The following is a 27,391-nucleotide window of genomic DNA, read 5'->3' on the forward strand; positions in this document are numbered from 1 at the left end:
GCTGTACAGGACATTGGTTAGGCCACTGTTGGAATATTGCGTGCAATTCTGGTCTCCTTCCTATCGGAAAGATGTTGGGAAACTTGAAAGGGTTCAGAAAAGATTTAAGGATGTTGCCAGGGTTGGAGAATTTGAGCTATAAGGAGAGGCTGAACAGGCTGGGGCTGTTTTCCCTGGAGCGTCGGAGGCTGAGGGGTGACCTTATAGAGGTTTACAAAATTATGAGGGGCATTAATAAGAAAAATAGACAGTCTTTTCCCTGGGGTCGAGGAGTCCAGAACTAGAATGCATAGATTTCGGGTGAGAGAGGAAATATATAAAAGAGACCTAAGGGGCAACGATTTCACACAGAGGGTGGTACGTGTATGGAATGAGCTGCCAGAGGATGTGGTGGAAGCTGGTACAAATGCAACATTTAAGCAGCATTTGGATGGGTATATGAATAGGAAGGGTTTGGAGGGATATGGGCCGGATGCTGGCAGATGGGACTAGATTGGGTTAGGATATCTGGTCGGCATGGACAGGTTGGACCGAAGGGTCTGCTTCCATGCTGTACGTCTCTATGATTCTATGACTCTATGTTACGATCTTGGAAAAGATAACCAAATTTATATTACCAGCTCACTCAGGACAATTATTTTTTTACAAGGAAACTCAAAGCTTGAGGTTTCAAGTACATGCTGAAAGAATAAGCCACAATATTCCATGGTATTGAACAAATTAAATAAGCTTTACTATGTGAATTTATATAGCAAAGCAATCTACAATATCCTTGTAACGGATATTCTAACATTTTAAACTAACACGAGATAAAGCTCCAAAATAGACAAACCAGGGTCCAACACCCCAAACAGCATATCAAAGAATGAATGCAGCCAAGTCAGATCCCATGGATTTACCATAAATTTCAGAGACATTGGTAACTCAGTAAAACTTAACAAGCAATTCCAAATATTCAATTTCAAAAAGCTAGCCTTACAACACACCACAAAAGGCACTACCAGACTATGTCAACAACTGTTCACATTCCGATTGGGATCACACATGATTTTGGCAGTTGTATTCCAAAGCCTAATCGCATGTACATTTATAGTTTGTCTGCAATAGTTAGCTGCACCAAACTGGTAGTGCCCTGGGTTCCTCCAAGCTCTCACGTATTTCACAAAATATTACAAGAAAGCAGCCCAGACCATAACTTTGCTAGCTTTTTTAAGCAGGTGTAACGCAGGTATTCCAGGATGCAGTTGGTCAATGCACTTTGTTTTAAACAAACAATCTATTTACAAGATTACCAATGCAACACAAAACAAAAGAGAACAGAATACTGAATAACATAGAGAGGTATAGTTAATAAATTTGCAGATGACACCAAAATTGGAGGTGAAGTTGACAGCAAAGGTTACCTCAGAGTACAACCTCCGAGATGGGCCAATGGACTGAATGGTGGCAGATGGAGTTTAATTTAGATAAGTGCGAGGTGCTGCATTTTAGAAAAGCAAATCAGAGAGGAACTTATACACTTAATGGTAAGGTCCTGGGGAGAGTTGCTGAAGAGACCTTGGAGTGTAGGTCATAGCTCCTTGAAAGTATAGTTGCAATTAGACAGGATAGTGAAGAAGGCATTTGGTATGTTTGCCTTTACTGGTCATGGCATTGAGTATAGGAGTTGGGAGGTCATGTTGCAGCAGTACAGGACATTAGTTAGGCCAGTTTTGGAATATTAATGCATTTCTGGCCTTCTTCCTATCAGAAGGATGTTGTGAAACTTTAAAAGGTTCAGATAAGATTTACAAGGATGTTGCCAGAGTTTGAGGACTTGAGCTATAGGGAGACTGAACAGGCGGCTGTTTTCCCTGGAGCGTCAGAGGCTGAGGAGTGACCTCAGAGGTTTATAAAATCACAAGGGGCATGAATAGGAAAAATAGAACAAGATCTTTTCCCTCGGTGGCGGAGCTCAGAACTAGAGGGCATAAGTTTAGAGTGAGGAGAAAGATATAAAAGGGACCTAAGAAGCAATGTTTTTCATGCAGAGGGTGGGGCATGTATGGAATGAGCTGCCAGAGGAAGTAGAGGTGGCTGGTACAATTACAGCATTTTAAAAGGCATCTAGGTGGATATACAAATAAGAAGGGTTAAGAGGATATAGGCCAAGTACTGGCAAACAGGATTAGATTAGGTTAGGATATGCAGTCAGCATGGACGAGTTGGACCGAAGAGTCTGTTTCGTGTTGTACCTCTCTATGACTCTATAACCTAAGCTACCTGAAACCCCAACAGATCATCCACTTTACGATGCTGTGTCAAATACTTGCAACAATTCCCCTAAACACCCCTGACAAAAAAGGCCAAATTAAACACAGGGTCTTACAGGAAGAAATCAGAGAGTGGGATAGTTAGCATGAACCTGCTGCTCTTGGGTCCAGCAGCTCCACAATTGCCTGACTGCTTTTAATGAATAGGCAGACTGCCTAAAGACAAACCAAACCAGAGAAAAGCTGAATTGGGAGAACTGGCCTCTCTCATTGTAAGAGTGATTTTTTTGAAACTTGAAAGCCTTTTTGGCCTGAGGTAGAATCTGTTAGCTATAATAAAATTGGCCCTAAAAACCATCCACGCCCGAACTTTTCAGAATCTGGGTTTTTATGACCTCTCTGGAAAAAACAACCAAGGACAACATAACCTTGTTAAAAGGAGCAGCATAATCACACCCACCCACCCCCAACCAAAAAGAAATCCAAAGACAGCTTCATTTTAAAACCCCTTAATTTTAAACTGTTAGTACACGACAACATCCATATACACTACATTGACAATAAACATGCACAACATTCTGTTTCACAGAATGCCTCCGTTTCTCATTCAAGCCTCGACAACGCGTCCGCAATCACGTTCTCTCAGCCTGCCACATGCACAATTTTCAAATTGAATGGCTGCAACAGTTTGGCATTTTTGTCCTTAGATTTCTCCACAAACTTCGATGGGTTATGGTTAGAGTATAGGACTGTTTCATCCACGTTACTGATAAACATTGAAACGTTGTAACGCCAACACTAAGCTCAAAGTCTCCTTCTCAAATGTCAAATATTTCTGCTGATGAATGGTCAATTTCCTGGAGAAATACCCAATAGGTCTTTCTATTTTCTTGTCATCTTCCTGCAAGAGCACAGCACTGACACCCACTCACTTGCATCAATAGCTACCTTGAATGGCTTTGTAAAATTAGGTGTGGCCAATACTGGGGTAGTGGTTAACAGCTTTCAAAGCTGTCAAATGCCTTCTGACAGTCCGCTGTCCATTGAAACTTCTTGCCTTTCTTTAGCAATTCAGTGAGTGGAGCTGCCACACTGCTAAAATTTGGAAAGAATTTTTGATAAAATCCATTCAATCCCAGGAACCGTAGTATGCTCTTTTTGTCAGTGGTATGCAGAACTGCCCATATTACTTTTGTTCTTGCATCTCGTGGGGCCCTTTATCAATATCCAATAACATGGCTTAGGAAGGTGACCTAGGCTTTGGGAAATTCACATTTAGCCAGGTTTAATCACCAAGCCATCCTTCCAAAGTCAATCAAAAAAGTCTGATAATTGTTGCAAATATTCCTTCCACGTGTGACTGAAAACCACCAGGTCATTTATATATATATAAACACAATTGGGTAATCTGGCAATGACCTTATTGGTTAATCTTTGAAATGTGACTGGCGCATTTTTCGTACCAAACAGCATAACTTTAAACTTATACAGTGTGTTCAGTGATAGGAAAGCCAAAATTGCCTTTGCTCTTTCTGACAAAGGTATCCTCTGAGCAAGTCTAACTTAGAAATACAAGTGACTCGTCCTACCTTTTCAACACAGTCTTCCAAAGGCAAAATCGAACATGCATCAGTCTTTGTAACGACACTGAATTTGCAACAGCCCACACATAACCACTGATTGCGACCTGGTTTTGACACCATTTCAGTTCCAGTTACTGTAACTCACTTCGATTGTCATGTTGGACCATGCATTTAATGTCCTTTTGAGCCTGTGCCAACTTAACAGGGTTATGCCTGTAAGGATGTTGCTTAATCAGAACAGCATCTCCTATATCCAGATCATGCATAGCTAGATTAGTACTTTCCAGCCTATTTTGACACATCTCCTCATGTTATAATAATAACTCGTTCAGGTATTTCGATTTTCCTCTGGAAAATAACTCAATAATTTATCCTAATTTTTGACAACTTCCTCATTGTCCAATTTAATTTGAGGAATGTCCAATTCGAAATCCTGTGAACTTGGTTCTTCACTGTGTTGTAACCAATAAGAGTCTTCTTTGGCTTTCCTTCCCTGTGAAAATACCTTTTGAGCATATTCACATGATACAGATTCCTTTCTGTCGGGAGTCTTTATCAAACAGTTCATCTCACTTAATTTCCTTCCGCTTTAAAAGGTTCACCGATCACTGGTAGTAACACTAACACCTCATCCCTGAGAGCAAAATTGCAAGTTTTTGATTTCTTGTAAGCTTCCTGTTTCATTTAATGCTGTGATACTTTTAAATGCCTTGTAGCCAACTCCCCTGCTCTATTTAATTGTTCCCTAAAATTTGACACAGTCCAAATATGTGGTCTGAATTCTGACTTACCAATTTTACCTTAATCAATTTTAGTGGTCCTCTCACTTCATGTCCAAAAACAATTCAAATGCACAAACACATTTTGCTTATCCCAATCATCTGGAGAGCCATGACTATAAACCCTCAATATCTTTTTTTTTGGGGGGGGGGTGGCGGGAGAGAAGAGAAGGAGGATGTGAGTGGGGGTGGGGTGGGGCAACAACAATTATGGCAATAAATGAAAAGGTACACAGCAGGTTAGCATGTAGGCAGGAGGGTTTAAGCTCTTGGCAGACTATGGAGGAAGCAAAAATCATTGTGAACAAATATGATTTGGTAGCCATCACAGAGACATGGTCGCAGAATGGTCATGACTGGGAATTAAATATCCAGGGCTATTTGGAAGGATAGATAGGAATGCAGGGGAGGTGCATTCTGGTAGCTGATATTCAAGGACAACATCAGGGTGGTGCTGAGAGATGATATCAGTTCTATGGAGCGAGGTTGAATCCATCTGGGTGGAAATTAGGAATTCCAAGATGAAAAACTCAATGATAGGCATAGTCTATAGGCCAAAAGGAGAAAGTCAGGATTGCAGATGCTGGAGATCAGAGCTGAAAAATGTGTTGCTGGAAAGCGCAGCAGGTCAGGCAGCATCCAAGGAGCAGGAGAATTGACGTTTCTTCAGGAATGAGGAAGGTTTGCCAAGCAGGCACTCCCTCCGCAACTCCCTCGTCAGGTCCACACCCCCCACCAACCCAAACTCCACTCCTGGCACCTTCCCCTGCAACCGCAAGAAATGCAAAACTTGCGCCCACACCTCCCCCCTCACTTCCCTCCAAGGCCCCAAGGGATACTTCCATATCCATCACAAATTCACCTGCACCTCCACACACATCATTTACTGCATCCGCTGCACCCGATGTGGCCTCCTCTACATTGGGGAGACAGGCCGCCTACTTGCGGAACATTTCAGAGAACACCTCTGGGACACCCGCATCAACCAACCCAATTTTAACTCCCCCACCCCCTCCACCAAGGACATGCAGGCCCTTGGCCTCCTCCCTCGCCAGACCATGACAACACGACGCCTGAAGGAACAGCGCCTCATCTTCCGCCTAGGAACCCTCCAACCACAAGGGATGAATGCAGATTTCTCCAGCGTCCTCATTTCCCCTCCACCCACCTTATCTCAGTCCCAACCCTCAGACTCAGCACCGCCTTCTTGACCTGCAATCTTCTTCCTGACCTCTCCGGCCTATCACTCTCACCTTAACCTCCTTCCACCTATCGCATTCCCAATGCCCCTCGCCCAAGTCCCTCCTCCCTACCTTTTATCTTCGCCTGCTTGGTATACCTTCCTCATTCCTGAAGAAGGGCTTATGCCCGAAACATCAATTCTCTTGCTCCTTGGATGCTGCCTGACTTGCTGCACTGTTCCAGCAACACATTTTTCAGCTTCATAGTCTATAGGCCGCCAAATAATATCACATCAGGGTTGGCAATAAACAAGGACATAATTAATGCCTGCAAAAATGGTACGGCTGTTATCAAGGGAAATTTTAATCTGCATGTAGATTGGTCGAACCAACTTGGTCAGGGTAGCCTTGAGGAGTTCGTTGAGTGTATGCGTGATAGTTTTCTTGAACAGCATGTAATGGAACCGATGAGGTAGCAAGCTATCGCAGATCTGGTCCAATGTAAGGAGACAGGAATAACTGATTTCCTCAGACAGGGATCCTCTTGGAAGGAGTGACCACAGGATGGTTGAATTTCAAATACAGCTGGATAGTGTGAAAATAAAATCCCATACCAGGATCCTGTGCTTGCATAAGCGGGACTACGATAGAATGAGGAAGGACCTGGCTAAAGTAGACATGGAACAGAGACTTTATGGCGTAACAGTTGACGAGCAGTGAATGGCCTTCAAAGAAATTTTTTGAAGTGCTCAACAAAAGTATATTCCAGTGAGAAGGAAGGATTGTAAGAGGAGGGGTAATCTGCCATGGATGTTTAAGGAAATAAGGCAGGCAATCAAAGTGAAAGAGAATGCATACGAAGTGGTCAAAAGCAGCAGGAATCTAGAAGATTGGCAAAATCTTAAAGGTCAATAGGAAGTCACAAAAAGAGCTATAAAGAAAAGAAAGACAGAGTGTGAGAAAAAACTAGCACAGGATATAAAGACAAACAACAAAAAAAATCTATAAATATAGAAAACAAAGTAGAGTGGCTAAAGTAAATGCTGGTCCTTTAAAGAAAGGGCAGTTAGTTATGAGATATGATGAAACGGCTGAGGCATTGAACAAGTACTTTGCATCGGTCCTCACAGTGGAGGATATGATTAACATGCCAGTAAGTGACGAAGAGACGAAGATAGGTGAGGACCTGGAAGCAATTATTATTAAAGGAAGAGCTAGTGTTGGGTAAGCTGATGGAGATAAGTCTCCTGCCCTGATGGCATGCATCCCAGGGTACTAAAAGAGATGGCGGGAGAACTAGCAGGTGGACTGGCGGTAATTTTCCAAAACTCGCCGGACTCCAGGGCAGTCCCAGCAGATTGGAAAATCGCAAATGTGATATCACTGTTTAAAAAGCGAAGTAGACAAAAAGATGGGGAATTATAGACTTAAGCTCTGTAGTGGGGAAGATATTTGAGTCCATTATCAATGGAAGAAATAGCAGGGCATCTCGAAAGAAATTGTCCCATTGTACAGATGCAGCATGGGTTATGAAGGGCAAGTCATGCTTCACAAATCTTCTGGAATTCTATTAAGACATTTCAAGCAAGGTGGACAATAGGGACCCAATGGATGTGGTGCACCTGGATTTCCAAAAGGCCTTTGACAAGGTGTCGCACATGAGGTTGTTGCGTAAGATAAGGATGCATGATGTTAGGGGTAGAGTATTAGCATGGATAGAGGATTGGTTGACTGACAGGAAGCAAAGAGTTGGGATAAATTAGTGCTATTTTGGCTGGCAATCAGTGACTGGTGGCGTACCTCAGGGATCGGTGTTGGGATCACAATTATTTACAATTTATATAGATGATTTGGAGTTCTGGACCATGTGTACGGTGTCAAAATTTGCCAAGTGGCAGAGTCAAGTTTGCAGAGGACTGTGAAACTTTGCAGAGGAACATAGATATATTGAGTGAGTGGCCAAAGGTCTGGCAAGGTGGAATACAATATTAGTAAATGTGAAGTCATACATTTTGGTAAGAGTAACAGAAAAACAGATGTTTACTTGAATAGTAAAAAGTTGCAGCATGCTGAGTTGCAGAGGGACCTGGGTGTCCTTGTGTATGAAGCGCAGAAGGTTGGTCTGCAGGTACAAAAGTGAATGGGTAGGCAAAAGGAATTTTGTCCTTCGTTACTAAAGGGGTGGAGTTTAAAACAGAGAGGTCATGTCACAGCTGTACAAGGTGCTGATGAGGCCACACCTGGAGTACTGTGTGCAGATTTGGTCTCCTTACTTAAGAAAAGATGTACTGGCACTGGAGGGGCTGCAGAGGAGATTCACTAGGTTGATTATGGCGTTGATGGGATTGGCTTATGAGGAGAGACTGAGTAGATTGGGATTATATTCATTGGAATTCAGAAGAATGAGAGGGATCTTACAGAAACATATAAAATTATGAAGGGAATTGATAAAATAGAGATAGGATGTTTCCACTGGTAGATGAAAATAGGACAAGAGGGCATGGCTGAAAATGTGTTGCTGGAAAAGCGCAGGTCAGGCAGCATCCAAGGAACAGGAGAAATCGACGTTTCGGGCATAAGCCGCTCTGATCTCCAGCATCTGCAGTCCTCACTTTCTCCTCCAAGAGGGCATGGCCTCAAGATTAGAGGAAGCATATTTAGAACTGAACAGAGAAGAAACTTCTTCACCCAGAGGGTTGTTAAACAATGGAATTCCTTGCCCAGGAAAGTAGGTGACACTACTTCAGTATTCAGTTTTAAAGCCAAGGTAGATATTTATTTGAAAAATATGGAATTAAGGGATATGGTTAAAATGCAGATAAGTGGAGCTGAGACCATGAAAAGATTAGCCACAATCTTATTGTGGTGGAGCAGGCTGAAAGGGCCGGATGGCTTACTCCTGCTCCGAGTTCTTATGTTCTTAACATGGTCTTTAAATGTCTGATGCCACCTTTCTAGTGCTCCCTGGATGGTACATAGTAGATTGGAATTGTTTTATTCCTAAACTGTCCATTACTTCCTTGAATAATTTCGATGTGAAGTTTGACTCTTGGTCTGATTGTATCTTTGTAGGTAGTCGTATTTAGTGAAAAATTAGGATAATTCCTCTCTCAATCTTTTTAGCTGCAACACTGCATAATGAAATGGCCTCTGGAAGTCTCGTGGACACATCCATTATTGTTAACAAGCACTGATTCCCACTTTTTGTTTGAGGTAGAGGTCCTATGCAATCAATTAAGACTCTAGTAAAAAATTCCTCAAATGCAGGAATAGGTATTAAAGGTGTAGGCTTTATTACTGCCCATTCCAATTACCTGGCATGTACGATATGTATGGCAAAATTAAAATGACATCCTTGTGCAGTTCAGGCCAGTAAAAGTGTTTTTGTATTTTAGCTCGAGTTTTTCTCACTCTTAAATGATCCCCGAGAGGTAGCTTGTGTGCTACCCAAAACACTTCCTTTCCATAACCCACTGGCAATACAACTTGATGAACTTCTGCACATTTCTCATCTGCTTGAACGTGATGGTCTCCATTTCCTCATTAAGACATCATTTTTAAGATAACATCATTCAGGGATCCATCTGGATTCTTTTTCTGTGTATGTGTTTTGACACAATTGCTTTAAATTTTCATCTTACTGCTGTAACTCCGTTAAATTTAGCTGAGCTCAAGGTGTTTGCTCTGTCAGCTATCTGCTCCTGGCTTGTCTCCACCATCTGATCAAACAGGGTCTTTGCTCATTCCACTTCGATTTTGTTATCTGTACTCTTTGATCTCTCCTGATTCAACTGGTGACTTTGTGACCTCGATAACACACAGTCTGGAAAAATCCCAGGATGTGTGTGTCCTGCAATAGTTCAGCTGCCTGAGTTTCCACTGGCTTTTCAACAAGTAGAGAGCACTCCTACCTGTGAACCAGCTATACCATTAGCAAGGATAAATTGTACACCTGGAGCTCAGTTTGTCCAGTACTTCTCTGGACACCCTAACCTTACTTTACATAATTGAGCGCTTCTTGTCTCACCGTGAATTCCCATTACTAGTATTTTTTTCTGGCAATAGTCCTTCAGAGTACATATCTCTTGATCTTTCAGCATCATAGATTGAGAGGATCCTGTATCGCTCAATATGGTAACATCTTTACCTGCTGCACCTGGACTATGCGAGTAAAGTTTACCTTCGCAGGTACATGGTTTAAGATGATTTGGTACTTTCTCCTTCACCAACCTCTGACCAGCTTATACATTCCAGTGTGGCATTCTAGCCTCCACTCCAACAAAATTCACTGGTTTACCCTGTTTTTCTACATCTGGCTTCCCAGTATTTTTCCTAACCCACCAACACTGATTTCATGTTGCCTACTTCATTGCAGTGAGAACAGTAGAGCTTTTAACTCCCCTGTACCTTTCAAGGGTTTCCTTTTTACCCTGTGGTAAAAGCTATCCTTCTACCTTCACTGAGATCTACCTTTCCCTTTCCACGTGAGGATTTCTCTTTTCCCCAATTTCTATCCCTCATGGATTGAAACTGATTTTGGAAGCCAAACTTTGATTTATGGACCAACTCAATCATCAGTCATTTCAGCTGCTAATCTTGCTGTTTTAACTCTCTGCTCTTCCATGAATTCTCCCTACTTCAGGAAGTGAATTTTTGAACTCCTGCTTAAGTGCCAACTTCTGAAGTTCAAACTCCCTTTCTTTATCTCTCTCTCTTCTCTTTTTCTTTTTGTTCTGCTAGTGCAATTCACTCTTTCCTCTGCTTTTAAACGTAATTCAAACTGTTTCATTTCTGTCGCCCTTTCCTTGTCTTTTGCCTCTAACTCAAGCAGCTTCATTTTCAACTGAATTTTAGCCATCTCTAAAAGATTCTAATGGCATTTCCAGCAAATTTAAATACTGAGCTATTATTGCAATCTCTCCTTTCCTCACGAAGGCGGCAGCTCCAACCTTAGTTTGGCTGCTAAATCCAGCAGCTTGACCTTAACCACCTTTTGCAAAACCCCGCCAATGGTCACTTTTTCCACCTCTTTTGGTACTCAAGGAGCCATTACTATCCCAAGCACTGTTTAAACCAACCAAATTTAACACCTGGAATAAAAGACACTAACACTACCACTCGCTGTCTTAGAGTCCAACAACCCTAATTCCAATTTGGAACTATAGAACAAATCCCGCTAAGAGCCCGCAATCTGTTACAGGCCAGGCCAGACCCTCTCAAAACATTTGAAGAAAGCAGCCCAGACCCTAACTTAGCTAGTTGTTTTAAGCAGGTATCATGTGGATATTCCAGGAGGGATGCTGTGGTTAAACCATGTAGTTTTAAACAAACAGAATTTATTTACAAGATTACGAATGAAACAAGCAAAAGAACAGAATACTGAATTTAAGGAATCTGAAAACCCAACAGATAATCCCAACTTCATGATGCTATTCCAAATACTTGCAACATCCCCCTAAACACCCCTTGGCACAAAGAGAGGAATCAGGGTGTGGGAGGGTCAGCATGGATCTACTTCTCTTGGTCCAGCAACTTCACAATTGCCTGACTGCTTTAAATAAATAGCCAGACTGCCAAAAAACAAACCAAACCCAAGGAAAGTGGAATTGGGAGAACTGGCCACACCCTTTTCATTGTATAAGTGTTTTTTTTGAAACTTAAAAGCCTTTTTTGTCCGAGGCAGTATCTGTTAGCTATAATAAAATTGGCCCTAAAAACATCCAAGCCCAGACTTTTCGGAACCTGGGTTTTTATGACCTCTCTGGAAGAAAACACCAAGGACAACATAACTTTGTTAAAGGAGTAACATCACTACACTGTAGAGGAAGGCATCGAAGGTCTACCAGATGGGTTTCTTGGGATGGTGGGACTGACTTGGGGGGGGGGGGTGGCGGGGCATTGAATCAGTAAATAGGTTTCCTCAAGTTCAGAAGAATGAGGGAACTTTCAGAAACAACTCTCAGAAACCTATAAAAGTCTAAGCGAATTAAACATGGTGGATACAGGAAGCATGTTCCCAATAGTGAGAGTGTCCAGAACCAGGAGTTGCAGTCTGAGGATAGACACGGAATCTTCTCAAAAGGGGTTTGATATAGTGCTAAAGAGATTAAAGGCTATGGGGAGAAAGCAGGAACAGAGTTCAGAGTTGAAAGATGAGACAAGATTGTACTGACAAACAGGAAGTAAATAATTGAATATTTGACTGGTGCTGCTGTTTTCAGCTGAAAACAGAAATATAGAAAATAAAAGCAGTAATAGGCCAATCAGCTGTTCAAGCCTAGACCAGGATTCTAGACCTTGGCTGAGCATCTCCTCGATGTTACTTTCTTGCACTATCACCAAATCCATTAAATTATCTTTTGTTGCCAGAAAACTATTGAATTCTTTTTTGAACCTGTTGTCATTATCAAGGTCGCACAGTCGTCTCGGGTAGAGAATTCTAATGATTCTCCACTCTTCAAATGAATAAATTCCTCGCAATCTTAAATTGTATACTCCTATGTCCTCTAGCTTAAGTCATCAATCAGGAGAAACATCCAATGTTCACTATGTCACAACATGTACGAATATCCTAAGTTTCAATGAAATCACTTCTCATTCTTCACACTCTGGGAAATAGAATTTTCTCCGACTCTCCTCATTGGACAATTCAGTCATAAGGATTAATCTGATGAACCTCCTCACCCCAACTCTCAGGTGCACTAAATTACTGATAGCTCAGAAGTTTGTCACTAGAGCAGAGAGCTTCCAGGGTTTTTCCTGAACCTGAACTCTAATGGATTCCAAGGACCTCCCAGCCCTAACTGCAGAGCTTACTACAGTAGCAACTTTTCAGTATGGAGTCTCCTCTCTCCCTACTCAAATACCTGACTTTACTAGTTACCCAAAATTACCAACTTCCGCATTTATTGACTCTAACTAACTAAAACTAACTGTACAGTAACCTTTGAACTTCTTTAAGATTTTGAGAACGTCATTCATAAGTTCCATCGTTTATACGAGGCAGAATGAATGTTGTACCATTGCAGCACCATGTTCCATGAATGTTATGATTCTCCATCGAATCTCTCCACAGCTGCCAGCTCAGAATGCAGGCAGTATGAGAGGATACCAAAAAAAAGTGGATTTCAGCATATATAACATTAAAAATAAAATTACAAAATTAGTTGCCAAAGTTTCTAGAAACACAGATTTAAAAATCTTCCACAACAGTCGAAGGTGTTCCCTTTGTCTTGTTAGTAGTTAACACCATTTGCAGCCTCTATATTGTGTAACACTTATAAAATTTAGTTAAGTGTTTAATCTTTCTAAACATAATTCCAATGTATTCAGCTGGCTGAACTCAAACTATCCAGATTAGGATGAATGCTTCTTCATTCAACTAACTTATTTTTGCCTGTTCTCAGCAATTTAGCAAATGTACCAAGCGAGCATTTATTGAGTCATACAGACCAGGAAAGGTCAAGTTCAACTCATTGTCTTTGGTGAGTTTGTTATTTTCAGCATTACAATTGGTACCATTGTTTCTAGACTAAAGGCAAAAATGTCAGGATTTCTGTTCCCTTTTGCTTTCCAATGAGCACCACTGCAGACTGAGAGTAATATTCTGAAGTAGATTTTAACCTCAAAGTTATTTTAGGAATGTGACACTAGAAGCACTTCAAAAAGCATAAGCTATCCACTAAAGATATAACTGTACAACACTGTCAGATGTAGAATGCAGGACAAAAGGTGAATGATCCAGTTGGACAAAGTTCTAAAATATAAACCTATTGCATGTAAAATGTTTAACAGTTTATACAGACATTGGATATTTTGGTCATTACATTTAGAAGCTGTGACATGAACAAACGAGTTTTCATTCTGAACATTCTGGATGGTAGGACTTTGACCCTCTGTGCCCTCAGACAGTGGTTCAGCTTATGGTCAAGGTAGAATAGGATATTCAGTGTCAGGATATCAGTGTTTGGTGGTGGAGGAGGAGAGTCTGAAATTGGTCTTTATGTCATTGAAGGTTTCTGCGCGAGGTTTCTTAGGTTGTACGATGCATCACAGATTGCTAGCCTCAATTACATTCTCTCCACAACAATTGTTATCACCACTGCTGAGTATTGGTGCTGACCTTTCAGTATGCAATCAAATGGAAGTCGAGAGCAAGGTGTCTGAGAGTGGGATATTAGACCTCAGAAGTTCACGAGGAGCCTGTCAATAAGGTATTGACTCAAATGCTCTTTCTTAAACTATTCAAATGTGAATTAGAACAAAGAGCAAATGCCTGCAACCTGGGTGTGATATGTTGTGCTGCAAGATCTTCTAACATTAAAACTGCCTGCTTCCATCTCCAACATTTGTCTGACTTTGAGTGCCCCAGTGCATGAATCACAAATTTAGTATACAGCTGCAGCAAGTAATTAGGAAAGCTAATGGTATGTATTAGTTCCCCTCATAATGAAGTAAGTTCAAAAGTTGTGGTGCTTTGCTTCAGTTACATAGGACATTGGTGCAAACTATCAGGAACACTGTACAATATTGGTCTCTTTATTTAAGGAAGGATGTAAATGATTGCAAGTACGGTGGCTCAGTGATTAGCACTACAGCCTCACAGCGCCAGGTACCAATTCCAGTCTCGGTCCACTGTGTGGAGTTTGTACATTCTCCCCATGTCTGTGTGGGTTTCCTCCAGGTGCTCTGGTTTCCTCCCACAATCCAAAGATATACAGGTTAGGCAAATTGACCATGCTAAATTGCCCAGTGTTCAGGGAGGTGTAGGTTAGATGCATTAGTCAGGGGTAAATGTTAAGTAAAGGGTAGGGGAATGGGTCAATGTGGACTGTTGGGCCAAAGGGCCAGTTTCCACACTGTTGGGTTTCTTTGATTCTAAAAAATGATGGACATCTAATATTTTCTAATCACAAACTATGACTGGGGTGGTAAGGGATGGGAGAAGAGTCACATCTAGAGTTGAGGGTCTTTCTCTGTTTCTTGAAGTGGCAGAGGGCAATTGAGCAATGTATTTTAAAAATTAAATGCTCCATATTGCAATGTTTCAAATAAAATTCTGCTAAATCTGTATAAAGTTTGGTGACTGTAAAAGGGCACTCAGACATAAATTGCCCAAGCATTCTTAATCACTTTTTTGATTTAACTCCAAATCTTACCTCAGCTTCTGAGCTAATGGTACGAGTTGTTACTCCCACAGTGTAAATTCCTCCACTTGCATCTTCATGGATCTTAATGTTTGATTTTTTGTTTCTTGCCTCAAGGTCACGGATTGAATCAAACAGGTCAAGAATTTCTTCATTATAAAGCTGAAAGAAAAATCATAAAAATGAGACAATGTACAACTTCAGAGTTTACAAATGGAAGTAGTTTATAAAACAATGCATCGTTCAGAAACATACTTACTACATTATATGGGATCTATCAATTGATAAAACTGATAAATTGATTAAAATTTGACAAGATGAGTTAAGTCAACTGTGTTAAACTCAAGTTTAGCATTGGTTTTAAGGAATTAAAAACTCTCAAGGCAAAAGGAAAACTTATAGAAACAAGGAATTCCAGTTTTGAAAATACAATGCTTATTCCCCCAATGGATAAATAGTCTTTCAGCTTTAAGTATCCAACTCTATTGCAACCTTGTCTTTATTTTGACTACTGCTGTTTTGAACCCTCTCATTCCTCTAATCTATACAAATACCCTATCTACTCCTTGTATCATATCTTTAATTCGTCTGTTTTTCACAACCTTCTACCTTCACCTGTGTTTCTCAAACTTAAGCCAATCTATTTTCATATTGGTTGGGTGCTCACTAAATTTATTTTTAAGAAATCTAAATTTGCAACACATTCGACTTATTCATTTCAAAAACATGCAAGACATGTTAGAATACTTGAATTTACAGACTTTCATTCCTACTTCTAGAACACCACTTACTACTAAATTAAACTTGTATCCAATTATGCAAAGCTATGCAGACAGTCATCATGTTAACTATAGCTAGATGCAATTCTATATGATATAGGACACTTTCCAACATTGCTTAGCTAATTAAAGTAACATGAATGGGATGAAAAAAAAAATCAGCGATATGGCGTTTCTGGCACAGCTATTAATGGGGTATGTTGAAACCTTGCTAAATATAGGTGAAATTGAGTACAGCTATTTTGACCCTCAAATAATGACTCTAGACTACACACCTCAAGAAACTGAGCATTAACTTTGAACTCTGGTGCTGGCAACCCACGTTCAACAGCAACTCGTTTTCGCTCTTCAATACCATAGTAAAGATGTTTGACAGCTCGTGGAATAATGCCCTGTTCAATTTCAGTGATGTTGACATCAAATCCAGTCCCCATGGTGTATGTCTTCCCAGAGCCAGTCTGTAAAAAAGATCAAATGTGTATTTTACAATATCAAAAATAATGTTGTTTTGTTTGTGCTTCTGAAGTTGTTTTAACTTTTCGTGTTTCAAAAGCAAAAGTTTACTTTCTTCCCATTTCTCATCACTACATGATTTACAGCTGTCAACCAAATCGGATTGCAAGATTTAGATTCTGCAATTAGTCACTAAGGAGATTCTCATGAATGAGTTTGGGATCTTTCCAGTGTGCTTTGCTCTTTGAGAAACATCAGAACTCTGCTCAATATCACTTGCTCGAATATTTGATGGACAAGATTGAACCAGGAGATGAGATGCGGCATCTAAGCTCTCTCCAATAGCTTAGTACTTCAACAAATTCTTAATTTATAGCATTCATAGTTTGACATTTTTTCTTTAAAATATTCTGAATATAAAATGCCCTTAATGTACACTTTATATAATAGGACAACACTCACCTGACCATATGCCAAAACAGTGGCATTGTAACCTTCCAAGCAACCGTCAATAAGCTTTTCAACACACTTCATATAGATCTCTTCCTGCTGAGTGTCCATGTCATAAACAAAATCAAATGTAAATGCTTTATCTTTTCCAAGAACAACCTGGGGTTCTCCAGGTATAACTGAGGTGCAAATATGACATCCCTCAATTTTCTCTTTAGCGAGTTGTGGACGAATTCTGTACAGAAAAGGGAAGGGAGGGATTGTAAGTTCAACGTCCAATTGAATCAAGGGTTTTAAAACTTCACAGGGTAAAGTTGCACACATGACGTTTCGATGCATGCGTCTTCCAAAAGATTGCTGTAATGTCTATTTGCTTAAGTTTACAGTTCATAATCCATGACGTAATTTTAGTGCATCAGAAATACAAACTAATTCTGTTCTTTAACCAGAACTGCTGCACTAAGGTTTTAATTTGCAAACACTTTTAGAAAACATTTTTGAGCTGTAAAAAAGTGAACTTGATCTGTAATTTGTAGACTTCGCCGTCTTGAGCAGAAAAAAATATTCTTTCATTTACTCATCACCTCCTATCTTGGGGATAAAAAACACCTTTGCTACTCACCTTAACTTATGGCCCCTCATGCTTTGTTAAATCTCCATGGTCACCCCTCAACCTCCTATGCTCCAATGAAAAAAGTCCCAGCCTATCCATACAACTCAAACTCTCCATTCCTAGCAACATCCTGGTAAACTTTATCACAAAGGGACTTGGGATACTTGTGCACGAAACAGAAAGCTAGCACACAGACACAGAAAATAATCAACAAGATTTAAGAATGTTGGCCCTTAACTCAAGGGGGTCAGAGTATAAAAAGTAGAGAAGTCTTACTGCAACTGTGGTGCTGGTGAGTTCACATCTGGAATACTGACAGCAGTTTTGGTCCCCTTGTTAAGGAAAGATATTTCATTGGAGGCAGCTCAGAGACGTTTGACTAAGATTCCTGATGCAGAGCAATTTCTTTTGAGCAAAGGTTAAACATTGTAGGTTCTACTCATTGGAGTTTATAAGAAAGAGATGGTGATCTCATTGAAACATAGGATTCTTAAGATCCTGACAGCATAAATGCTGAGAGGATACTTCCCTTCATGACAGTGTAAGATCACAGGACATTACCTAAGAAGTAAGGGGCACCAATTTAAGACTGAGATAGAGTCATTACAGTAATAGAGATGTACTGCACAGAAACAGACCCTTCGATCCAACTTGTTCTTGCAAACCAAATATCCGAACCTAATCGCGTGCCGTTTGCCAGCACTTGGCTCATATCCCTCCAAACCTTTCCTATTCAAGTACCCATCCAGATGCCTTTTAAATGCAGTAATTGTACCAGCCTCCACCAATTCCTTTGACAGCTTATTCCATACATGGACCACCCTCGGTTCTTTTTATATCTTTCCCCTATCACCCTCAACCTCTGATTTGCTTTTCCAAAATGCAGCATCTCACATTTATCTAAATTAAACTCCATCTGCTATTCCTCAGCCCGTTGGCCCATCTGATCAGGATCCTGTTGTACTGAGGTAACCTTCTTGGATGTCCACTGCACCTCCAATTTTAGTGTCATCTGCAAACTTACCAATTATACTTACTATGTTCACATCCAAATTATTTATATAAATGAAGAAAAGTGAGGAGGAATTTCTTCTCTCAGAAGGTTAAGAAGTGTCCTCGGAACTCCTTGCGACAGAGATATGTGGGGCAGAGTCCCTGTGTATATTTAAGACTGAGGTAGATAGATACTTATCAGTAGGTTATGGGGAAAGGGCAAGAAAGTTGATGTGAGGAGTGCCAGACCAGTCATGATCCAACTGAATGGTGAAGGAGGCTTGAGGAGCTGAATGGCCTACTCCTGTTCCTATTTATTATGAACTTAAGAGTGGAGTAAGTGTAATGAATTGCATATGTATTAATAATATTTGTTGCATTAATTTATAGACAAAAATCTTCCCTTTTAAAAAAAAGTCCAAATTAGATCTGTCATTCAGCTTTAAGTCTAGAAGATGTCAACTCAGCATACTTTACACCACACAGTGCAAATTATATCCACTACTTTTGCCAAAATCCAAGATGATAACGTGTAATGTACATTGTCGCTTTCCACCTTTGCCTAAGAGATTCATTAACAATACATACCACCAAATCTCAACCGAGTGAATTTTTGCTTACATACTGTATGGCTGAGCTGCATTCAATATTCAAGCGTGCAGCATAGTTTAACAAGGTCAAAAAGCAAATAAAAGTAATGATAGAAATTAAATAAATGAAATAAGTTGACGGAGACTTTTTTTTTGCAAGATTAATTGACAATTGACAACCTACGTACTAACTGGTAATTCCAACAACTAGAAACAGAAAACAAGCAATCTTTTTCTTGAACAGACGGCCTGCCAAAGCATTAATTTTAAGAATGCGGAGCTTCTCCTCCAGGGATAACCCTTGAAGAAATGCCATCCCGATTGCTGGTTTCTTACTTTGGTTATCATCTTTGCTAACCTAGCATCCTTTTACTTGGAGTGAGATACACTTGGAGACTTCTGAGGGACCATGAGGTGTGAGCCCGACTGCCGGTAGATCATCCACTGCCCCTCTACTTGCACTCTCTTGTGACTACATCCAGAAAGATGTAATGCGTGAAACTGAGATACAGCACTTGTTGCTAAAGTTCCAAAAGCAGGAGATCACACTTCTCCAGCTGATGACACTTGCTGCGCATTGTTGTCCAAGGTACGCTAACTGTTTTCTGGCTGGCCTGAATCTTCGCATAGGACTAATGATGAGGCTATCAGCACTCGCTGTTATTCAGTAACTCAGTCAGCAATGTTTGGTACATAAATGTGCAATGAGAGGCTGGGAAATTGCTGTCTGATTTCCTGCTCCTACACTTTTTTTATTACCAGTACCTCATCATGGTTCATGACAAAACCAGCCAGGCCACTAATTATATAACACTTTTAACATAGTTCTAAAATGCAGAGGCTGAGCAGTGACCTTATGGAAGTTTTTAAAGGTATGAGGTGCACGGATTGTGTGAATTGCCAAGCTCTCTTCCCCACGATACATGAGTCCAAAACTAGAGGAGACAGGTTTAAGGTGAGAGGGAAAAGATATAAAAGGAACCTGAGGGACAACTTTCTCACAGAGTGGTGAATGTATGAAATGAAATGCCAGAAGAAGTGGTGGAGGCTGGTATAATTACAACATTTAAAAGACATCTGGATGGTATATGAAGGATTTAAGGGGATATGGGCCAAATGCTGGCAAATGGGACTAAACCAAGTTAGGATGTCTGTTCGGCATTGACAAGACAGACTAAAGGTACTGTTTCCGTGCTGTATATCACTATGACTCCATAAGGAGAGAAGCAGCAATCCTGGAATTTCTACTGGGAATAGGATGCACACACCTCAACAATGAGATGTATCCATGGACCAGACTATTAACTGACATAATAGAAACAAATTGGACTTAAACACCCACCGTTTGCTAGCATTATTTCAAGATCGGGACAGTTACTTAATTCCTCTTAGTAGTGATGCTTAAACAGGGACTAGTTTCTATTTACATTAGCCTTCTAGCTTGCCAAAAAATAACAGAACAGAAATGTCAACATAGTCAGACAAGCAAACTTCTCCATGAAGTGTTAAAAAAGGTGGAACGGAATGGGTTCAGGAACAGATGGAAAGAAGTAGGTTCAGAAATGAACTTCAAAAATGGAATCAAATATGTCAGTTCCAGCCAAACAGGAAATTAAGAAAGCTGTTAAAAGGTAAAATGCAAATCTCACTCATGCAGTAAAAATAAAATTACTGATCAAAAAAAAAGTTGCATGATGATGTCTATATCAGAAATCAAAAGGTAACAGTCTCAGCATTCCAGGTGCCGGACAAGAGAAAATTATGCTTCAAAGCACACAATAAATAGATCAGCAACTAAACAGCTCAAAAGGTAGAGAATAAATTTGGGATTCATCAACACATGGATGTTAATCCTGCAAATCCAAATTATATGGGTCTTGGTTAAGCACAGGGATCAAAACGAGAAGGAGTTAATGTTACTTAGATTCTTAAGGTAGCAGAGTCTAAGAGTGTAAAGAAATCAATGTTGCAAATGAGTTGGATGAGTTCACATATGGAACGAGGACAGTTTTAATGAGCAGAACCCAGGGTAATGTTGAAAGGGAATGGCATAATCAAGTGCCAGAATGAACAGAGAGGCAGCATGGTGGCTCAATGGTTAGCACTGCTGCCTCACAGCGCCAGGGACCTGGGTTTGATTCTAGCCTCGGGCGACTGTCTGTGTGGAGTTTGCACATTCTTCCCAGTCTGTATGGGTTTCCACCGGGTGCTCCGTATTCTCTCCTACAGTCCAAAGATGTGCAGGTTAGGTGAATTGACCATGCTAGGTTCCCCGTAGCATTCAGGGATGTGTAGGTTAGAGACGTTAGTCAGGGGTAAGTGTAGGGTGATAGGGTACGGGAATGGGGCTAGGTGGATTACTCTTTGGAGGGTCAGCGCGGACCTTTTGGGCCGAAGGGCCTGTTTCCACACTGTACGGATTCTAATTCAGTAACTACAATGATTTGTAAATAATGCATTAAAAAATTTGGCAAGGGACATTTCAACTCAGAGGTTGAAAATTACTCAAAAAGATGCAAGTAGCTGGAAACTAACAGTATATTCGTGAAAACTGAAAAAGATAAAGAAAATAGTACCCCAAATGCTTATAACTGAAAAGTGAACATGCTAAAATGAGTTTGAAGCAGAGAAGGACAACACAAAGAACAGTTTAGTGGTAAGGACACTGAACAGAACAAGTGACAAGTGTCTTAAAGGTGATGAATATTGTTGCCTGAGCTCACAAGACATGAATAATCTTGCTTCAATTGCTTTTGAGAGATTGAGATTCAGATTAATTTACTTTCAATAAATAACATTTAAAACAACACTATCAAAATAATGAACACACCATGTTCATGCAGGCACTGAAATAATAAAACTGGTAACTTAAATAAACTTAAAGACTATAAGTACTCTATGAAATACAAGCCAATGTTCAAATTATGCCCAAAAGATGCTCATAAGCCAGTTTATTTTACAATATTTAGAATGGGTCTTTATTTTAAAAAGAAATTCAGCTAATCCAAATGTTTACAAATGGCTGATCTCACACAATGCAGATACAAGATTGAAGATCACACTTTTGATAGTTCTTCACCTTGGTTTAATCTATAACAAAAGTAAAGCTCAAGCGAGTTATCAGACTTTCTTGATCAGATTTTCAATCTTGAAGCTCTTTGAACAGTACCTGCTTTAGATGTGAGTAAAAGTCAAAACAATCTAACAAAATGAATTGAAAGAATGCATTTTTATCTTAAAAAACCACAGAGAGATAACACTCTAAACTTTAGAACCACTCAAATTATTCTAGGTGATAAGTCAATTTGTTATGCGTTTTAAAACTACAACAAAGGGCTGTTCTCCCAAATTTTTCCTTTCAGAAGCCTCAAATAACCGAGATCCAATTTCATGGAAATCTTTTGCCCTCCAGTTTCTTAAAGTTGCCAGTGTATACTTTGACAGTGAAAAAGCTATTCAACTGCAGGAATTAAGCCCAGATCATACTCCTGACAAAATATTACACTAACCTGTTAGATATTTAGCCTGAAACAACAAGATCAATTTCAGTACCTTTTCAAACTTAAGTTTTGCTCAGCCTTGCACAGATATATGATAAAATCCAGGATCTTGATTGTTTGAATGCTATTAGTAAACTTCATAGTTATAGTCAGTGAGTTCTGGCAACTTGGTTCACAAACCAGATTTGGACTGCTCAGATTTTGTGGATTAGGGCATTCATTAATGCTGCTCTATTATAAGAATCACCTTATATTAAAATACCAACATCTAAATGCCATTTCTCATGAACTCCTATTGTTTTAAACCAACGTCGTCTTTTCAAGCTATTGTACTTATGAATGTTATGCATACACTTCGATCAGGATGTCCTCTCTTGACCTTACTGAATTTTAAATGATAAGTTGGCAAATACACAAAGCTGAGTTCTCTCAGGACTTCAGTATCCATAATTATATTTTTGCTCACTGTACCAACTTTACAATCTTTTGGTGAATGCTATGAAGCTCAGCATCTTGCAAACCTAATAAGTTAATGGTTAAAGAAGCCAGACAGCAAAGAAGCAACGTACATCCAGATTTAATGCAATTCAATCTGCTATTTTAGAGGGAAGGATACTTATACACATGCTCCTGCCTTTCAAAGCTGATCACTAGTCTTTTCTAGTGCAACAGATCACTTTTCAAAGAACGGTCCCTGCAAAATATGTAGGCAACTATTTACTCAGTTCAAGAAAATTACAAGTAAACGCAATCATAAGAATACTTTATAGTACCAGCTCCAGGTAAGGAGGGCAGCTTTCCTTCCCAAAGAACACTGGGGAACCAGATATTTTCCTTTGATAAACAAATGATATGGTCATAATTTCTGAAATTAGTTTTCAGCTCCAGGTTTTTGGTTGAACTTAAATGCAATCTGTAGCCATGGTTGGATTTGAAGACATGACTCAATATTAACCTGGGTTACAGGATTACTAATCAAATAAAATTACTATGTCACCATCTCCCAAGATTAATCCAATGCAAATGTTTCCATTGTCTAACATGCAAATACCAAAAAGAAAATCAGTCCATGAAAAAAGGTCAGTTAATCATCTCGGATTTAAATTTGAACGCATTTACATATCACAAAAATAAATTTTGTTCCAATATTGATGTAATTGGAAGTAAAATCCAGGACTATGCTCCAAGTCAAACATTTTCAAAGAACAAATGTCAAGCTATCAACATTGTGCATTAGTCTTAGTTCAACAGGTGCACTGCCACAAGCAAGTCAGAAGATCCATGGTTCAATACATCCAGACACTTGTGCTCATCATCTAAGCTTATACTTCAGCGCAACAATGACTGGGTGTTACATTGCCAGATTTGCCACCTTTAGATAAGATGTTTAACTTGAGGCCTGCTCCACCTCGGAGATAGTGGGACATTGAGTAAATTTGAGGAGACAGAAATTTTAATTTGTTGTGATATGAACTGTCATGGAGAATGGGCAAAAAAGCGGAGTTGAGGCCGAGATGAGATCAGCAATGAGAAGGCTCAAATGGCCGAATTGCCGACACCTGATACCAACGCTTATGTTATTACATCATGCTGTTTTGTAAAAGATTTCATGGTACTATTCAAAGAGAAGAGTTCTCAATTTATGTCCCGATTCCTGAGGTAGTGAAAATTGCTGTATAAATGCCTTCATTTCTGTGCAAATATTATGAATTCCTCATCATGTTCTTAAAGGCCACATGAACTACTCTCCTATTCCAAGGCATCAACCACCACATCTTCCCCCATTTACTGGTCCTATTGACTGCTGATAGGCACAAAAGAAAAAAAAAATTCCATTACTCAGATCTACTCCATCAGATAGTTAAAAGAAAACTTCCTTAAAAATGCAAAGGGATTTTATTAACTATTGTTTGAACAAGATATCTCCCGATATAATTCATAACGGTGCATCTTTGTTAATGCATGCTTCCAAAAAAATTAAATGCTCAAGGTTTAAAAAACCTCAAACAAATCACACTGGCTAGCTTAGTAATTGCTTTCAATTCATGTAATAGTAAGATCTGCCATTAATCAAGCATAATGACAAAATATTTTGAAACTTTTTCACAGCCATATTCATGTCAGCATACAGATGACCGATCATACTGGCAGATTCAAACTCAAATTAAAAATAACTCTTAAAGCACTCTTCATAAGACATGTTTTGTTTGCCATGAATGCTTCCAAAAGGTTTCTCCCACACAAATTGCTCTTGCAAATGAAGCCTACAGCCTGAATTAAAGGCATTGTTTGTGCCTTGGTCTTTTGTATCAAAAAGAAAACTGATATTTTTCATGAAGGGCAAAGAACTTTGATGCTGAACTCACTGATAGCTAGAAGTCAGTCAGGCCTAGATCTTGACAACTCGCCACCTGCTCCTGGTCATTGGAGACTCAGAAGGAAAAGTAAAGTAATCAGGTGTATTGTTGTAAAAGCAACAATTAAGCAAGAAGTCCTGTGGTGTAACCATATTATCCAAGCCTGAAAAATCTGTATTCAAATCCCACCGAGAAACTGATGGCCCAAATATGTGTCATAATACGTGCAGACAGTGTGATAAAAATAATTTTAAGTAGTACAAACCTACAACAGCAAAACTTTTTTTAAAAAAAAAAGAAATGGCAGAGAAGGAGAAAAACAAAATAATGAATTGCTGGGAAGGAGGCAAATGCAGTAAACTTCTAACTTCAGGGGAAGAGACAAAATACATCATGCACTGTGGTGGAAATAATGAGCAGTACAAGATGTTGGGGAAACAGAGCACGATTACAGACATCTTGAGCAAATGCATCGCCACACCTACTTCTGCGTGGTAAGAATGTTGCCTGAATATCAGACAGACACTCTGAAGATTGGTATCTTGCAGTGTCAATAATGCAGCATTACCTTGTCAATTACGTGATACATTATAATCAGAAAACATTCCACATTCCAGAGACAATAAAATTACTGTCTTATAATAAGTGATGACATTGTATCAAGCTTCAGAATTCACACTAAGTCCTGGATTATTTCCAAGAAATACCTAACAATTTTTCATGTTCCTTTACAAAAACATGCCCCATTATCAGGTTATCCCTTATTTACCTACGAGAATCCTTTTGGAATAATGGTACCATTTTTCTGCCCAACTGGCAAAACTCAAAGTAGCAGCAAAACTATATTGTTGATCATAGAGTGCGTTAGCCAAGGGAAAAAATGAATCCTTCTACTTGAAATTTATTTAGAAAATCCCATGATGCTTCATTCCTCAGCTGCTGCTTAGAACAGAGTCTGCATTATTCCTTGCTGAACAACACATCTGCTGACATCTTCATTTCAAAATCACTGTTGCCAGTCTGTAATTGACACAGCCAGTTACAAAATAATCCACATGCATTCAAACCAAACAGCTAATAAAATTCGATTAAACGGGCCAAATTACTAGCATTTGGAACATGACCTTTCAGTACTTCAAGTTAGTTAAGTTATTGTTTCTGCTAAGTAAAAACTGAGTAAAACTGTGGATGCTGGAAATCAGAAACGAAAACAGAAATTACTGTAAAAGCTCAACAGGTCTGACAGCATCTGTGGAGAGAAATCAAACCAACTTTTACCTAATTATCAACAGTTCTAAGGAAGGGTCACTGGACCTGAAACATTAACTGATTTTTCTTCACTGATGCTACAAGACCTGCTGACTTTCTCCAGCAATTTTGTTTTTTGTTTCTGTTGTTATCCCCTTGACTCACTGTAAACAACTTTCCAAAATAATTTAAAGCACATGGGACTACAATTACATAAATGTTTGTGCAAAAGAGCCTCATCCCAATTTAAAGTTACTCAATTCATATTGATTTTTTCACGTAGCAGGTGGTACATGTCTGGAATGAGCTGCCAGAGGAAGTGGTGGAGGCTAGTACAATTGCAACATTTAAAAGGCATCTGGATGGGTATATGAATAGGAAGGGTTTGGAGGGATATAGGCCGGATGCTGGCAGTTGGGACTAGATTGGGTTGGGATATCTGGTTGGCATGGACAAATTGGACCGAAGTATCTGTTTCTGTGCTGAGCATTTCTGTGACTCTATGCAGTTTAGCATGTGTATTTACATTCCTTCATGAAAAATGTTTGGACAATCCAATTTTATAAAACAGGCAAAAACCTAATAATGAGTATACCATATTTTTGTAAGCAAGGTCTCCTGTTCCAATGAAGTTCAATGCAAGCTCAAGTAACAGTATGGTATTGTTATTTTCAGTATTTTACAGCTTATTAGGAATTGCTAACATTTGACTTTAACCACCAATTCCATTTTATCCTCAAGTGATACATGAAAGAAATGGAGAATAGTATACCGTAACCCATGAAACAGAGATGGTATGTGCTGGTGCTTAAGGTGAAGAGCCACAATTAGTCAGTTTGGTTCACACCCCGAGGCTTCGTCGGACTAGTAGGGAGATTGATTTTTCAGGATTAACTAATTACACAAAGCATACTTATTAATCAACTGAACATTATTCTGTCTAACCACAACCTATATAAACATCACCATTTTAAATGATGCAACGCTACTTAACTTCATTTGACAAATAAATGCACAAGAGTTTACAGAACTATATTGAGAACTTTCAGCTATCAAGATTAAACATACTTGTACTCTCTGGACTCACTGAACCCTTATCAGAAGGCTCTGATGTTATCAAGAAAGGTTAAAACAGATTTAGTGTGGAAAGGGACAAGAAAAGAAAATGCAGTAGTTGTGTTCTATACAGAGCAACCTTGATTATCCAAATATCAATTATCCAAATTTCAGATTATCTGAAGGGGGATCTCAAGGTCCCGATTGAAACATTACATCAAAGAGCTGTTTCAACCCTGATCACATCTTTTGTTTACAGGTACAATGATTAAAAACGAACTTGGCTCACTGAAATGCTGCCAAGAACAGTCCTGGACAGTCCAGGTACCGTCTCTAAATGACTGACCTCCCACCCTCTCTCCCTACATTTTCCCTGGAGTTCTATATAGGGATGAACCCAAAATCCTCCTT

General features: G+C 39.5%; 1 protein-coding gene across 3 annotated transcripts in view; it reads right to left on the reverse strand.

Moving 5' to 3' along the window:
• Nucleotides 1-27,391, reverse strand: part of kif21a (kinesin family member 21A) — a 142,821-nt gene that overhangs the window by 101,800 nt on the left and 13,630 nt on the right. For all 3 annotated transcript variants that reach the window (XM_043713606.1, XM_043713604.1, XM_043713605.1), the window contains exons 2-4: nucleotides 16,636-16,858; nucleotides 15,996-16,178; nucleotides 14,954-15,103 (exon numbers count right to left, since the gene is read on the reverse strand). In XM_043713606.1, coding sequence (XP_043569541.1) covers nucleotides 14,954-15,103; nucleotides 15,996-16,178; nucleotides 16,636-16,858 — 556 coding nt within the window. The remainder of the gene's footprint in view (nucleotides 1-14,953; nucleotides 15,104-15,995; nucleotides 16,179-16,635; nucleotides 16,859-27,391) is intronic.

Source organism: Chiloscyllium plagiosum, chromosome 23, assembly GCF_004010195.1.
Source record: "Chiloscyllium plagiosum isolate BGI_BamShark_2017 chromosome 23, ASM401019v2, whole genome shotgun sequence".
NCBI classification, from domain to species: domain Eukaryota; kingdom Metazoa; phylum Chordata; class Chondrichthyes; order Orectolobiformes; family Hemiscylliidae; genus Chiloscyllium; species Chiloscyllium plagiosum.